The sequence below is a fragment of the Pipistrellus hanaki genome (genome assembly GCF_964339955.1).
Source record: "Pipistrellus hanaki genome assembly, chromosome: 2".
In the NCBI taxonomy this organism is placed as follows: domain Eukaryota; kingdom Metazoa; phylum Chordata; class Mammalia; order Chiroptera; family Vespertilionidae; genus Pipistrellus; species Pipistrellus hanaki.
Genome location: NC_140504.1, coordinates 135,458,417 through 135,474,832, shown reverse-complemented (window position 1 = coordinate 135,474,832; position 16,416 = coordinate 135,458,417). Strand labels below are relative to the sequence as shown.

At 55.8% G+C, this 16,416-nt stretch overlaps 1 protein-coding gene across 1 annotated transcript; it reads right to left on the bottom strand.

Annotated features, from left to right (window-relative positions):
* Positions 1-1,077: 1,077 nt before the first annotated feature.
* Positions 1,078-7,325, bottom strand: BARHL2 (BarH like homeobox 2). The gene is made up of 3 exons (XM_084875199.1): positions 6,067-7,325; positions 3,960-4,185; positions 1,078-2,169 (listed from the first exon to the last, which is right to left on the bottom strand). Exons 1-3 carry the CDS (start codon positions 6,665-6,667, stop codon positions 1,857-1,859), a joined length of 1,140 nt encoding a protein of 379 aa, XP_084731325.1. The 5' UTR covers positions 6,668-7,325; the 3' UTR covers positions 1,078-1,856.
* Between the last annotated feature and the right edge of the window lie 9,091 nt (positions 7,326-16,416).

Sequence of the window (16,416 nt, the reverse complement as noted above, 5' to 3'; positions counted from 1 at the left end):
ATTTCACTTTTTCCCTTCTTCTCTCCCACCCCTCCCCAACACACACTCCCACGAAACACCACGTTTCTTAAAATGTTATTTTTTTTAACTCTACTAAGGTTCAAACAGCCAAGAAAGTTGAGGGACAGGTGTGGCTGTTTCAGCTGTGTGTCTTTCCCCCTTTGACACCGCTCTAGGACAGGCGTGAGGACAGAGATCTGATGCGAGATCCTCCTCTCTGGCTCCTCAGGAAGTATCTAGGGGCTGGAGATGGAAGCAGCCCCAGAACTGCACCTCCCCTCGCCCCCCAATTCAGTTTTCCCCTCTTACAGAGCTGAGTGCTGGGGGAGGGGCGGGGGGGGGGGCGATTACTATACATTCACACACACTCCTCCGCCCTCTGGGCAGGTCCTGTCATCCTGTGGTTCCACCTCATCCAGAGGCTCTGACAAAAAGCCTGGCGCGCCGGTCCCGCCCGGAGTTTGCATTCCCTCTCCAGACTTCCCAGCCCAGCAAACTCACTAGGGCCCGAGCCTGGGCGCCGGCAGGCAGGGGGCTGGATGCCCGTCGGGAAGGAGAAGGCCAGGATCAAAGCCGCCTCCAGAGTTGTTAGCCCGGCCTCTCCGCGTCCCCGGGGCGTCCTAATTGTGCGGCCAGCCGCTCCCGCTCGCAGGCTGTCCCGCTGCGCCGGCCGGGCCGCAGGCTTCGCGACAGCTGCGAGGCCCGCGGAGCGGCGCCCGCCCAGCGCCGGGACCCGCGGCCCGGGAGGAGCCCGGGGAGGAGGAGGCGGGGCGGGCGGCCGGCTCAGGGGGGTCCGGCAGGCCGTGGGCTGGGAAGGTTGGCCGCTTGCTTAGCACCCGCCAGCAGCCTGCCATCACCGACTGGCCCCGGCGGCTGCTCTGAAATCGGCCACTTTAAAAAGAAAGGCCGGCATGAGACACCGAGCTGTTTTTATATACACGTCAACTCAACGTCTTCACAGATTTTACAGATTCTCAATATTCTGGGAAGGATTCTTTTTTTTTTCCTAAATAAAACCTGACGCTTCATCAGAATACACGCTGCTGTAGTAAAATCAGCTCCCTTGAATTTCATCACTTGTTAAAAAAAGATAAACTTTATTTTTTGTAATTTTTCAATCACAAAAAAATCTATATTCTGGTCTAAGCATTTATTTTACCGAATCAAAAAAAGACATGAAAAGGAAAATCATATTTTACTAACGTATAGAAGTGACTCTTTTTTTTTTTTTGGACAACATATAATAAATATGATATATCACTTATCACTCGGTCTTTCTCATGTACATTTTTTTTTCCATATTATGGAGCATGCCACTTTTCCAAAAGAAAAAAGGGTCATGAGAAATCAGTGCAAAGTTCTCAGTTCTCCTCCTCTTTTCTCTGGGGCTGACGGGGGTGTCCGCGGCGACGCCCTCTGCCTCGGGCCCTCTGTCCGTCTGTCCGTTGGCAGTCAACTCTCTGCCCTTGCAGTCCTCTGTCCGTGCCCTTCTCGCTTCTCTCCTTGCCCTCCCCCGCCCTCCCCCTGATCCCTAAAGTCATTTTTTAAAAAGAACTTGAGGTTTCGTTTTCTTGTTGATGTTTTCACTTACTGGTCGAACTTTGTGTGGGGTCAGCGTTTTCGCCGGTCACGCTGCAGTGGGAGCTTCCCAGCCCCGTCCCTGGGGGTGGGGAGAGGGGCGCGGGGGGCTGGCTCCTGGGGGCCCCGCCCATGGCGGAGCGTCCTCCTCTCTGGCCGGGCTCCCCGGGGGCGGCTGGAGGGAGGCCCGGGCCGGTGCCGGCGGAGGCAGCGCAGCCTTCCGAGCAGGGGAGGAGAGGGTAGAAGGCCCGCAGCGCCGCCTCCGTGGTTCCCCGTCCTCACCGGGGGTGCGGGGTGCCCGGCATGGAGTTGGACAGCGGGTTGAGGGCCGGCTGGCCGCCGGGGCCCAGGCCGTGGATGAGCACGCGGGGCACCAGCGGCCGCTGCAGCTGCGGGTGCGGCGCGGGCGGAGTCCGGTACATGCTGCTGTACATGGCGGCGGCGGCGGCGGCGGCCGCGCTGCTGTCCACGCCGCCCAGCAGGCTCGGGTGGTAGAAGTAGGGCGATGGGAACATTCGCTGCAGCGCCGAGTAGTTGCCCGCCTCGGCCAGCAGCTCCAGGCCCACCGCCGTCTGCCGCTTCCACTTGGTCCTGCAAGAAAGCGGACGTGCACGCACCCCGGGCACTGGAGCCTCTCCCGGCCCTCTCCCGCCTTCTGCTCCGGGGGGGACCGGACCGGAGGCCAAGGAAGCCCAGAATGGACCGCACCTCCTAACATTTCCCCCCAACACACACTCACACACACACACACACACACACACACACACACACACCACCTTCTTCTCGAGGAGGGATCAGCATCCAAGTCAGTTTCTTCATCTGCACCGTCAGTGTCTGCGGCATGGCATTCGCAAAAGAAACCCTCCAAGCTCTGCTGCCTTTCCCTGGCCCTTGGCCCTCCCGCTGCCCCCACCCTACCCCTCGCAGTCTGGGTGCCTCCTGAAACTTTCTTGGCGGCCAGGGAAGACCACTGTTTCTGTGGGCGGCCTTCTCCCTCCTAATCCTAATTCCCTTTCCCAGCCAGAGGCTCCCCAACAACCCCGGAGGGCCCGCTCTCCGCCCCGCCCCCCTTTCTCCTGGCCGAGGTAAACAAAGGGACGCAGAGACCCCTGAGCCGTGGACCCTGGCCCTTTTCCGTCCCCGGGGGATGTGGAGACATGTCTCTCTCATCAACCTGACAGGACCTTCCAGGCAGGCAGGGGACTTGGGGTGGGGAAGGTAGCTACCGGTTTCGGAACGGAATTCGTTAGAGGGAGGGCTCTCCCCAGGGGTCAGTACCTCCAGGCCATTCAGGGAGGGGAAAATGCTTTTCCAGATATTGTCTCCTCAGAGAGAGGGTAACAACTAAAACCTGTGATCCGCTTCTCTCCTTCTCCTCCTCCCTCCCCCGCTGCACCTCGATTAAGAAAGAAGAAGAAGAGAGCAGGCCTTTTGCTCAAATGCCACAAGAAGGAACTCGGTGCTGGTGGGCCGTCCATAGCCAGCGGCTCCAGCCAAATTAATAAACATGCCGCCCATTTTAAATTGGCTACCAATGACACTAATGTTTTCCGACAGAATTGGGGTGGCTGAAACCGTATGTAATGAGACAGAAAATTATGGTAAAGATGACAACTGGATGGGCAACTCCGACCACACTTGTGGACGATTAAAACACAAACGAGATTGAAGGAGGTGGAAAGAAAAGAAAAATCGAGGAAGACAACTGCAGGGCTTGGAAACACACTAGAACCTCGGCCTGGGGTTGCCTGGGTTCCCTCTGCAGCTCAGGGCCTGCAAGCTCTGCCGGCCCCTTTCCCAATTTCCTCGCGAGGTTCCAGGTGAGCGCTGAGGCGCCCGTACAGGGGACAGAGACTCGGGCTGGATGCTTGGCCAGCTGCCCCATTCTCCTGCCTGCTGCTGCCCACCTCACCCCTCCTGGCTGCCTCACAGGCCAAGGCAAGGACATTGAAGCTGAGGCCAGAGGGGCAGTTCTTCCGAGACTGAAATAGCGTTCAGAACCAGCCTGGGGCAGGCCCAAAGGGTGCACCTCGCATGCTCTCCCAGCCCCAGTGTCAGCGGCCCGGATGTCTCAATTTGAGAAGGTGGGGCCTCATTGACTTGGGGACAAAGTGGGGGAAATTCCAACCACTCAGATGTGAGAGTGAAAGTAGCACATGTCAAGACACTTAGCAGTGCAAAACTCTCTAAACTCCAGCTGCTTCCCCAACAGCTCTTTCCTTGGGGGAGTGGCTAATCCCTGCCCCTGCTGGAAAGCCCCCAAGGGACTCCCCCAAGCCCTCTGAGTCCCTTCTTTTCTTCCAAGGCCAGGAGGAAAGATGGGTGCTCTGGTCACAACCTGGAGGACCAGCCGCTTTGCTCCCCCACGCAGCCTCCCTTACCTGCGGTTCTGGTACCAGGTCTTGACCTGGGTGTCGGTGAGGTTGAGCGAAGCCGCCAGGTCCATGCGGTCCTGCACGCTCAGGTACTTCTGCCGCTCAAAGCTGCGCTCCAGCTGGTTGAGTTGGTGGTCCGAGAAAGCCGTCCTGGCTTTGCGAGGCTTTTTGGCTCTCACAGGGGGACTCTCTCGGCTACTCGTGATCTCCCGGTCTCCTTCCTCCTTTGTTCCTACGGTCGAAACCCAGACACAGTTTAGTAAAGTAACCTGGGCTGGGAAAGGGTGGCGTGTCCCTCTGGCACACACTGCCACGTTCCCAAGCCAGTCGCTGGTCTCCGGGGACCGTTCTCTGCCACTCTTCTTACACGAATACTTGGGCCTCAGCCAGTAATGGGGAAAAGAGGACCAGTTTCTGGGTAAGGAGTGTGGAGCCTTATGCGGAGTTTCCAAAAGCGTCGTAAAAGGTTATCTGATCTCCCCACCTTTGAAATTTAAAAGAAAAGAGAAGAAAAAAACTTTACAATAAAGGGGTCCTTTTGTTATTGTTTCCTTGCTGGAGGTAGGGAGGGAAGATCTTGTCCCTTTCCTTTATTATCTTTCACTAAGATTATTTTTGACTGATTTGATGGTTTACAAAAGATCTTGATGCTGTGTGTGTGTGTGTCTGTGTCTGTGTGTGTGTGTGTGTGTGTGTGTTGAGGAGGGGGCACCTTTTTCATCTCATTTTTTCTGTTTACTCAAAGTCACAGGCATTTGTTTTCATTTTTCCTGTGTACTTGGGAAACGCTGGACCCAAACTCTCCGCAGCCGCTTGCATCAGGTCTTTTAAAGCTTCAGAAAGAATGTGTCGCCCAGACCCCGAGCTGAGCTCAAAACCACTGAGCCCATTCCGGTGACAGCCCGGAGATTTCCGGATTCCATTTGTCAACTTTGGTTTTTCCCTGAAATGCTGGGAAATCGATATGTCAATCCCTCTCTGCTTGTACCCGGTTTTGCTGTGCTCCTTGATCTTCCCTGCAGGAAGAACAATAATCTCTCTAATTGACCCACTGGGGAGGTTGGTGCACGCAAAAATCGCAGGACCAGACTGTACATCTGTTTGGGGCACTATTATGCTAATGCTGTAATAGTAAAATGAGGAGCCAGCATCCCATCTCCCAGACAGTCAGCGCACATCTTTCCCAGAGATGGCAAAGATTAATAATTGTAGTAGTAGTAGTAGTAGTAGTAGTAGTAATGATAATAAACAACTTAGTAAAGGAAACAAAACTTTCCTTTTATGTTAAAAGTCTTTTGCCATAAAGACCAGAACACTTATGAAATTGTATGAAAAAGGGAGCTGAAAGACAATTTCAATGTCCGTCTTCTGATTTTACAAAACTAGATAAATTCAATTCCATAAATTTCACTTTTATAAATTCTACCCCCCAATTACTAACCAAGAGCCAGAAATCTTACTAAAATGCAGCTATTCATTTGGGGGCATTGGGTAAGAAGGGTGTTTTGAAAACACTGAAAAACTGATTCTAACATTTTACCTTGTGAACGACCCTATGTAAACCACGATCTAATTTTTTTTTAAGTTGCTCTGTTAATCAGCTCGGAAATTCTTCCTTTATTAAGTCTGATAAAAGTCTGATAATTCCTGTGATGGTGTTTAGAAAACATGATGTGTGCGGGGGAGGAGGGGATGAAATAATTTTCATTAAGTAGTAAGTACCACGTTGTGATCACACCCCAAGACACCAAACTAGCTAAGCGGGTTTCTCTCTCCCAGTCTCCCTATTCCCACTCACAAGGTCTCTGGCTGGAAAAAAACGCTCAAGCCCTTCCCATAAGATCGATCACCCTTCCTGATATATTAAAATTAAGGAAAACCACGAAAGAAGGTGGATGTCGGTGTGGGTCGAGAGGTAGAGATGGAACAATAAACAGAACTTCGGCCGGGGCCCGAATCCTCCCTCCCGCTTGCGCGCGTTTGGACTGTGGCGGCGGCGACCTCGCCAGCGAAGGTGCCAGAATAGCTCCCCATCGGAGAAATCTGCGGGGAGACCGAGGGGGAGACGGGGGAGCCGCAGGAGGAGCTGGACGAGCGAGGCCGCGCGACTCACCGTGGCATTTGATGTCGCTCTGGGAATCCTCCCGCTTGTCCAGCTTGGTTTTGCTGTCCTCCTGCTCCAGCTTCGGCCTGAAGCTCTCGTGCGCGGCGGGGCCCTCCGGCTTCGGGGTGTGGTGGGGCGAGGGGACGCTGGTGCTGTAGGGCGCGCACGCCGCCAGGGGCTTGCTGTCGCCCAGGATGTCCTTGATTAGAAAGGAAGAGGTGGCGGTCCGGGGGGCGGAGGCGGCCGAGCCCAGCTGCTGCGCGGGCGGCTGTGGCGGCGAAGGCTGCAAACTCGGCGCGGGGGCCGCGGCGGGCGGCGGCGGCGGCTGGCCGTGGTGCAGGTGGTGGTGGTGCGGGGGCCCGTCCGCCACCAGATGCGGCTCCGGGGGCTCCATGGTGACCGAGATGGGAGAGGAAGGCGCCGTTCCCACGGTGTCGATCTCGGAACAGGGCGACGGAGTGGCCTGGCTCCTAAAATCCGCGGTCCTCGCCGCCTCGCCGCCGAGCGGGCGGAAATCTCCGTTCATCATGCCCGGGCTGCCCGAGCCGGCACCGGACAGGATCGTGTCTATCCCAAAGCTCGACCCGCTGGCCCCTTCCATTGTTGTCATGTCTACATGAGGTCCGCGCCGCTCCTCCGCTCAGCAGCCGCCCCGACAAAGCGAAGGAAGCTATCGATCGCCAAACAAAATAAACACTAAACAATGTTGTCGCCGCTTAGGGGAAAAAAAAAAAAAGTGGGGAGGGGAGGGGAGAAAAGATAATTGGGAGGTGGCAATCGGTGGACCAGTTTCGACACAACTTTTTTCCCCTTATGCAAAAAGGAGGGGTGGGGAGAAAGGAAAACAAAGTTACAAAATTTGTTGCGGGAGCCTGGAGCTCGCGCATGGGGGGCGGCGGCGGCGGCGGCGGCGCCGGGGACCCGCGCGAGGGCGCGGGCGGCAGGAGGGGACCCCGAAGCCGCTGCGCTGCCGCTGCCGCCCGGGTGTGCGCCCCGCCGAGCACCAGGCGGCAGCGGCGGCGGCGGACGCGGCAGGTGCAGCGGCCGCGGAGCCCCCGATCTCCCCCGCGGCGCCCCGGGTGGCTGCCGCGTGCGGCGCTGCGCCCCGGAGCGGAGTTTCTGAACTTTCTGGTAAAGTTGCGGAGCAGACACCGCAGCCGAGGTCGCGGCCACTAGAGGAGGAGGAGCAGGAGGAGGAGAAGGGGGAGGAGGGGAAGAAGGAGCCGGAGCAGAAGGCGGCGGAGGCGCGATGCTGGGCGACTCCGGCCGCGGCCGGGCGCGCCCGCCTGTAATCCGCTGCCGCGGGCGGCGCCGACCCCCCCGTGACGTCACGGCCACCCCGGCTCCCCGCGCCGCGCCGGGCCCCGCGCCCCCATTGGCAGCGCCGCGCGGGCGGGCGACGCCGACGTGCCGGGAGCCAATGGCCGCGCGGCTCGCGAGCCAGTCTGCGAGTGCGGCTCGGCCCCGCTGCTCTTTTGAGAAGCCCCGAGCCCTGCGCCCCGAGCCCCGCGCCCGCAGCCCCCAGCCCAGGGCCCGGTCCTCCCCGGTCTCCGCATCCCGATCCTGCGGGAAGGCAGAGAGGGCGGGGGGAGCAGGGGAGCCTGGGGAAGGGGACCGCGGGGGTGAAAGAGAGGCAGAGTAATAGGGATTTGCTCGGTTCCTGAAGAGATCGAAGAGGGAAGGGAGAGAAGGGAAGGGAAGGGAAACGCAATCTGGCCGGCTCGCCGTTAGACTCCAGCGCGGCCGCCCGCGCAGCGGCCACACACACGCGTTTGAATGGTCGGAGGCCACTGAGCGAGGAAGGGGGTCCCTGGAGGAGCCCGCGGGGAAGGGTGCAGACCAGCAGCCAGAGCCGGGGTGGGCGGGGAGCTCCGAGCTCTGATTTCTCCCTCTGCCCCCCGCACCCCACGGCCTGCACCCCGCAGCCCCGCCGCCCGGGCTCTGGCCCCGCTCTGCAGCCGGGCGTGGAGACCCGGCCGCGTCCCCGCGGCGCTCTCCGGAGGAGTTGGGGAGGGCCCAGTCTAGTCACCAGCCAGGGCCCATGATGGAAGAACCGCCGCCGGCCCGACACCTTCTCCGGAGCCGGGAGTACAGTCCCAGGCGCTCTGTGCCGGCGAGGGCATGGGGGTCACTGCGGTGTCTGGCGGGCATGGGGTTCAGAAACTTGGGTGGTAGGTCTGCAGCCAGTTTTAGCCAATATCTCATCTCATCTCTCTCTCTCTCTCTCTCTCTCTCTCTCTCTCTCTCTCTCTCTCTCTCTCTCTCTTTCTCTCTCTCTCTCTCTCTCTCTCTCTCTCTCTCTCTTTCTCTCTCTCTCCCTCTCTCTCTCTCTCTCTCTCTCTCTCTCTCTCTTCTCTCTCCCTCTCTTCTCCCTTCTCTCTTCTTTCTCTCCCTCCCTCCTCCTTCTCTCCCCCTCCCCCCGTTTGGAAAGGAAAGAGTCACTGTGGATCCACTAGGGGACCTGAACCGGCTTGGCTGTGACGCCTCGTCAGAGGGAATCAACTTGCATTATTTTCTCTAGGACGTCTCCAACCTGTCTCTTGTTGAATGTCAGGGTAATGGGAAGTGCCAGTGACAAGACGGCGTATTACTCCTGATTAAGTGCCGTGTCAACCTAATTAGCAGAGTAATTATAAGGTGCTAATGAATGATTCAAAGTTCTTTGAGTTACATTTTACTCCAAATTACCATTTTAAGAACCCTATGAATCTGAATGGCTGGCATTTCTTCCGTGACTAGGTGCTGAATGATGCTATGAAATGGCCTTTAAAGTCTTCAAGGGCTGGGCCCAAATCTGGGGTTCTTTGTGGCCCCGAAGGTCACTTCCTGGAAAACAGCTTTCTCTCTTTCTTTCTTCCTTCCTTTCTCTCTTTCTCTCTTTCTTTCTTTCTTTCTTTCTTTCTTTCTTTCTTTCTCTCTCTCTCTCTCTTTCTCTCTCTCTCTCTCTCTCTCTCTCTCTCTCTCTCTCTCTCTCTCTCTCTCCTCTCCCCCTCCCTCTCTCTCTCCCCCTCCTTCCCTCCCTCCCTCTCTCCCTTCCTTCCTTCCATTGGGGACCAGGGAGGGGGATGGGGAGGCAAATGACCTGCTGGGGCCAGAGGGCCGCCTTTCTGTGGACGTGGGTCTGTGTGAGCCCTGATCAGGAAGGGGGACTGGGAGACTCATCCTCCCTGCGTTTTCCCAGAGAATTACGTGTGTTTGACCCAGAAAAGGCCCGCGCTGCTTCAATGGTGTGTTGACCTGTTTCTTATCTTCTTCATGCGTCTTTTCCAGGGTCTGTCTCTGAGGAGCGCAGCGGGGAGAGAGGCTAAGGCGAGGAGATGTGCATTCCGGGCCCTTCTTGTTTTTGTTCTCGGAAGGCCAGGGGACTCTGGCTGAGTCAGGGTTGGTGAGCCATGGCAGGGATGCGGGGCGAGCTGGGGGCAGAGGCGGAGGCCCTGCGGCCGGCTGGCCGGCTGGGGAAGAGCACCTCTGGGTCCTGGAGCCACGGAGGCCGGGATAATGCCTGGAGCGGGCTTAGTGGCACACTCGGCTTCTGTGGGAAGGCGCAGGGCCTGTCCTGTCGGAACTACAGGCCTACGATACACATTCTTCCCTTCAAATAATCAATCAATTAGGGCTCTTCTCATTCAGACATCACCCACTAACTTTGCAAATGAGACTGCAGCCTACACCTTCCTCCCAGGCTATTCTGGATGGGAAGTAGGAAGGAGGAAAAACAAATTTAAGATCCAGAACTGATGGCACTGCACAAATCAGTTATTCTTGACCTTGATAAATAATTCATTTAAGCCTGTTTTTGTTTTGTTCCGATGTTTGAAATGACTCAGGAGCTCAAAAGGCTGAGCATACAGTTGTGCTGGGCTGTTCGACAGAATTTTTTTTGCTTGGAATAATGTACATTAGCGGGAGAGACAGAGATATGACCCTGCAAAAAAAATGAAATTAGAAATAAAGTGAGAGAAGGAGATGAAAGTGTTAGGGGAGGGGGGCGCATTTTATGGAAACTCCAAAGTTTATGGAAACTCCAAAGCAAACAAAACAGAAGCCCACCTTGTGAATGGCTCAGACCCTATTTTCTTAAGAAAAGGTTAAGATCCTAGAAGTTTTCTTTGGGTGGGATATTAGGTCAGCTTTCCAGAGTAACAATTGTGAGGGGAAACTAAGACCTTCTCTTTATAAAGGCTCTCTTCTTAGGGTCCCTACCAGAGAGGAAATGCTACTAGTGGCCTGAAGATCCCAAAGAGGGACTCAAAGACTAGCCTGAAAACTTTATGGAAAAAAAAATTCTTCTGGCGTTGAGTTTTGATTCTTAACTTTTCACAGTTCTCTTTTTTCTCTAGAAACATTCCTCTTCTGCTTTCTTAGAGCAAAAGTAGGTATACAGTCATGAGTACATGAAACAAAGTTTATTCTGGTATTATTATTTATTATTGTACTCTTTTCTATATGAACAATTGCAAACTTACTTTTGCATCACCTTGTATATACACCCAAGAAATCATGTCCTTTCTAGCAGAGCACATGATTTAACTTTTCATTTTAAAAAATAAAACAGTGCAGATGAATTACATTTTCAATGTAATTGAAACAGGAAAAGAAATGCATTAACTGGATTTAATCTGAGATTTCCCCCCACTGGATTTAAAATATGAACAAATATAATTCCTAAACTGGCATAGATTTGAAAATGATCTTCCACTTTCATGCCTTCATTTCCTTTAAGACAAAGGAAGAAGAAAATGATTTAATTTTTGGAATATTTTCTAATACTTTGCATAAAAAGCAGTTATTTGTCAACTGTGGGTAATAGAGAACAACCTTTCCTCTCTGGCTTTGAAAGACACCAGTCCTGATCACTAACGATGCTCCCTCCCCACCCCAGAGAAAGTTCCAAACGCTTGTGTATTTTAACGTTTCATTCCTCAGTACACTCTCTCAGAGGCTCGCATTTATCACTGAGATTTGGGGTAATGTTTAAACTGGAGCGTCAGGTTTTTAAAAAACAAAAACAAACAGAACTTTGAAGAGTTGCAGCTACAGATTATGAGGAATTTGGAACTGGTGTTTCTTCCTGTCATTTTATTTGAATGTTTCTAAGGGCCCACAAGATAATGCCAACTGACCTGAATGAGGTGCAAAGGCGCCTGTCTCCACTGGGCGGCGCCAAGAGCCCCAAGCCAAGAGAGCGGCTATTGTTTCTATGAAAGATGCAAGATAAACAAATAAGCTCTCCCTTTCTAAGGCTGACTCCCTGGTGGCAGTGTGACCTCTTGCCGAGTCTCAACGCTACGGAAACATCTGACATTTTCTTTCTCCCCCACCCCACTCCACCCCCCAGTCTATCGATATATATCCAACTGTCTAGGGCAGGTGAGTATTTGCTTAGAAAAAAATAATATAATACAGAGAAAGACATGAAAAGCACTGAAATTGAGCCACTTAACAGAATGAAACGAGGAGGGTGGAGATGAAGAGCAGAGGGAGAAAGGCAAAGTGGAAGAAAATGAATGAGGTAACTGGAAACTGTTTCAATAGAACCACGGGTTAAAATGATGGTCTGTGTAATTACTAAACTGTCCTAGGGGAATAAAGGATTTGAGAGATCATTCTGGTATCATAATAAAATTTGAGAGAACTATAATTTCACCACAACCTTACAGATCAGCAGTTGATTTAGCAAAGTTGGCTCTCCCTTGGGAATTGGGTGCTTGAGCAATCTGCACAAAAACTGATGTAGAGATGTAGAGGGAGGAACGCTGGAAGAGGGAATTTTAGTCTTATTTTTGCCATTTTCCAATGTTCTTGAGCAAAGCACGTAACCTTCCTGACGACCAACGTCCTTCTCCATGAAAGGGGCAAATCCTTGCCTAGACTAGGGTGATTGTGGTGACCAAATAAGGCCTTCTGTCTAAAAGCTCTTTATGAAATGTTAAGCAAGAGTTTGCCAATGAGCAACACAAAGGTGGCAGCTCTTTCTGGCTATCCTTACCATACAGTAGTCATATCCCCCCCCCCCCCACATTCTTCCTTTCCTCGCTCATTTTGTTCAATCACTCAGGCCATAAACACTTCTGAACTTGCATTCTGGGCCAGAAGATTGAGAATGGGTACACTAACCGTCCTAAGAGAGCTGACAGGGGCTTAAACCGGTGGAAATGATCCATGAATGCCAGGAGGCCAAGGAGACTCCGCTACAAAGGAAAGTGGAGGAGTAGGATGGCGAGAAAGCCTTGAAATGAGTAGGATGGAGAGAAAGGCTTCCTCAAGAAAGAGAAGTGTGTGTTCCTTCAGTCAGGAAAGAGAAGGGGTGGGTTCCAGGCGGAGGGATATCGATAGAGGGATTTATTTGGTAGCTATGAGAATAATGTAAACATGTTCTGAGGGCGGGCTGGCTGCCATCTGTGGGCCTGTGTGGCTCCAGACTCTCTCCTGCCTGCTGCAGGGAAACGCTCCCGGAGCTCCTGGGCGGGAACAGGAAGAGCATGCACCTGTCCGCGGACCCCGCAGCAGGGGGTTGAACCGCAGGGTTGGTTTCATTCGAAGAGACGGTCCAGCCCCCTCAAACCAGACTGTGACCGCTCTTTCCCACTCCGACTTCCGCTTCCTTTCTTCTTTCTAGAGTTCCAAACCCTTCCAGCCGGCAGTGGCGATGGAGCCGCTGCCCAAGTTGGAGGGGGAGCATGGAGAGAGGTTTTAGTTCACCCTTCCTCAGGCACAGCCCAGCGAAGGCTGGCTCCTGGGGGGATGCGAGGACCCTAGGTGACACCGCCATCCCCCACCCCCACCCCCTCACCCCTGCTGTAACAATAAAGCAAAGCGCTCCGAGGCGCCGGGCTCCAGCAGAGCTGGTTTTCCTCTCCGCTCTGGAGGCCGGGAGGGGATGGAGGGGCCGAGGCGGAGGGGAGAGGGAAGCCTCGGAGCGCCGGGCGAACACGCCGAGCCGGGAAGGGGAAATTCATTTGCGATGTTAATTAACAAGCGTCTAATTAAAACGGCACTTTGAGCGCTAATCAATCGCCTTATTAAGTTAGAGCCATCACCGGAACAAATTGAAAGCTCCCCGCCCCGGCTCCGGCCTCGGGGCGGGCGGGGCCGGGCTCCCAGGCGCGGCGCCGGGGCGGGAGGGCCGCCGCCGTCAGCTCCCGCAGCCTGTCGGGGGGCTGCCTGGTCCTCGGGGTCCCGGGTTCATCAGGGCCTCACTGCCTGCCCCTACCTTCCCCACTCCCCCCGCCCCCCGCGACCCGCTGGACTAGATGTGCGGCGGGGAGGCGGCTTCTCCTCCGGGCGCCCCTGGCAGCGGAGAGCACGCGGAGCCGCTGACACCCACTTTGCTCCGGGAAACCCCCAAATGAGGGCCGCTCGCCAGGAGGGAGGGGGCAGGGTGGGGGTGGGCAGGAGGGGAGCAATTTAGCCCGAGAGGGGGCGCTCTCCGGCTGGGATAACACCTTGACGTTTCCCGGCACAAATCCGTAGCCTCACTTTGAAAACTCTTCTCAGGCCCGGGCCGCGGTCCAGCCCAGCGACCGGGTCTGTCTTCCGGCGGGAAGGGCGGGCCCGTCCCGGCCTCTGGCTCCTGGGGCTGCGTGGGAACCGGGTGGGTGCTAGGGGGGACGCGGGAGTGGGGTGCTGACCACATGGCATGTGGCGCACGACTCCAGACCTCGCCCCTCCCCCAATCCACCCGTGCTTTTCCAAGCGTTTGGCCCTTCACACTCGCCGAGAGAAAGATGATGTGGACTCTATTTTGAGCGTTCCGCATTTCCTAATCCTGAAATGCCTGCTTTTCACCCAATTCCCAGGGGAGCAGTATTTGGCGGTAAGAGGGGCCTGTGGATTCAAATGCTAATGAAGTGGGTCCTTCTCCTCCAACCCCACCTGCCAGGGCCCTGGTCCAGGCAGAACCCCCCGGGCGCTCACACCGCCGCGTTCCTGCGGGCGGGGCGGGCGGAGGCGCGGTAAAGAGGGACCCGCGGACCCCTGAGCGGCCCGCCGCACGGCCTGCGGCGGAGAAGACGAGGACGCCGTGGGAAGGAGGCCCTGTGCGCGGTGGGTGACATGTGGCGTGGGCCAGGGTGCGGTGTGTGTGTGTCTGCGATGACACACACGACCTGGGCTGGCCTGTGGGCTCGTCTTCCCAGGCGTGCGCCGGACCGCGGCTGCTGGCGGGTCTGAGTGTGCCGGAGGGGGGGGGGGGGTCCCGGGAGAAAACCGAAGGAACGGCTCCCACGGGCAAAGTTCAAAGGCATTAATATTTTCATCATATTATCATTATTCAATATAATAATATTTGCTCGGTTAGCGGCACTAATTAGGCCACATTAAAACTGTAGTGTCTCCCTAATGGTGTGTAATGTGCCCACACTAACATTTTTCTCCGGGAGGATGGGAGGCCCTTGGCAGAAGAGAGGAGAGGAGACAGGCAAGCAGTGGGATGGGTTGGGGTGTGTGCCCCCAACACACACACACACACACACACACACACACACACACCCAGGTGTCTGCCGGGTGGTGCCCGCGTCCTGAGAGCGTGAATGGGACGCTCCCCTGCTCAATCAGCCCTGCTCCCACCAGCCTCCTCCTCAGCCCCAGGCTTTGAACTCAGAGGATTGATTTGCTATCCTTTCCTCCCCCCGCCCCCCCTTTGTGTGTGTGTGCCTTCAATTGGTTGGGTTTTTAAGGTCTGGGAGGGCCTTTGTGAAAGAATTAAAATACTCTTATCCAGAACCCCTTGGCCAAGAGCTGGAGGTCCCGCCCCCTAACTGGGGAGCTTTTAGGATCTTCTTCCCAATGGGAATTTCTCTCCGAGATCCGAGGGTGGGAGTGAAAAGGAAGTGTCCGCAGAGCAGCTCGGGCGGGTCTGGGTCTCTTCCTGCGGCCGGGAGGGCGGTGTGGCCGGGGTCCCGCATCCTCCGGAGCCGGCGGGGACCGCGCCCTTCCCGCAGCGCCGGAGCTCCCTCTGATGTGTGATCTGTGTGTAACGCGCCGAGTGCGACGTGTGCTCGGGAATGGGGTGGGGGATGGGGAAACCGAAGCTGGATTGGGAAGGAAGGGGGGGCACAGGACTCACGTTATATATTGCGCAATCTAACAATCGGAACATTCCTTTATTAAAAACTGCCGCGTGACATTTACACTGAGCCACCCGCCTCTGCCTCTAATCCGGGCGAAGGATGTACCACCGCGGAAGCGTGGCCTCGGCGTGCGGGGACGATGCGGTGGCCAGCCAGGCCCCTCAGCGCTAGCGCCCGCCCGAAGCCCCCCTCCCCACAGCCCTCTCCACCCCCAGGGGAGGGCGCGGTACCCTTAGCCGCCGGGCGCCCAGTTGTGCCAGGCCCAGGCCTCTGCTCCACCCCGCGTCCTGCGCCGGGCTCTGCGTCCTAGGAGTGACCTGGTCCGAGCTTTTCGTTCCTCACTCCTCCCACAAAGAAGTAAACTGTCTACACCCGCGGACACCCCCCACCCAATCCGATCGTTTAGAGCTCCTGTTTTCCTTTTTGTCAGGTACCCCCTCCCTGTCCGTCCGAGGACACGGTCGGAACCGCGCAGAGAGCAGGAAGCACATTGATTTCAGCTTGTTCCGTCCGCAGACAGGCCCTGACGAGGTTGTTAGGACCGTCGGAGAGGTCCGTACAATCACTTAATTACCCGAACTGTCAGTCAGGCGGCCCGCGGCCCGCGGCCCGGGCGGCGCCGGGCATTCCGGCACTGGGCCGCGCGCCTGATTGATCGGCGCTGATAGAGCCGCAAAATAATGACGGCGAATTTTTTGATGTGTGGTTTTTATCCCAAGTTTCATGCTTCAGAGAGGTCATCAGAGGATGAGAGGGGTCAGTGCCATTTCGGATTACCTGGAGCTGAGAGAAAGGGTAAAAGAGAAGCTGGGGGCGGGGGGGGGGGCGGGGGGGCTCAGAGAAAGGGGGAGCGTGCGGAGAGGGAAGGAGAGGAGGAAAGAGCGAGTTATGGATTGCTGGCGAGGCCGCAGGCCATTCGTCAAACTGTGCAAGCGGTTTCCTTCAGAGCCGGCATATGGCAGATTGATTTGGTCCAACGTCGGTGTAGCCGCGTTTAAAATGATCCAGCGGTTATTATCGCTGCGATTGGCTTAGGAGCTGACAGGCAGTTGCAGGCGCAAGGAGTATAGATCCTGTTTACTGGAGACGTGTCGGTAACTGCTGTCAAACACAGTTAAGTAAATATCATTAGGAAGGAGCGCCGTTAAGAGAAATGCCAATCCAATAAATATGGTTTTCCTCTCCGCCCCCGCGCGGCTGCCTGCGTCTCCTCCGCGGTGCTCCCTCCCGCTCCCGTGCGCGCTGGTCAGCCGCCTCGGGCCCGGGGCAGGGGCCGAGCCCGGCGCAG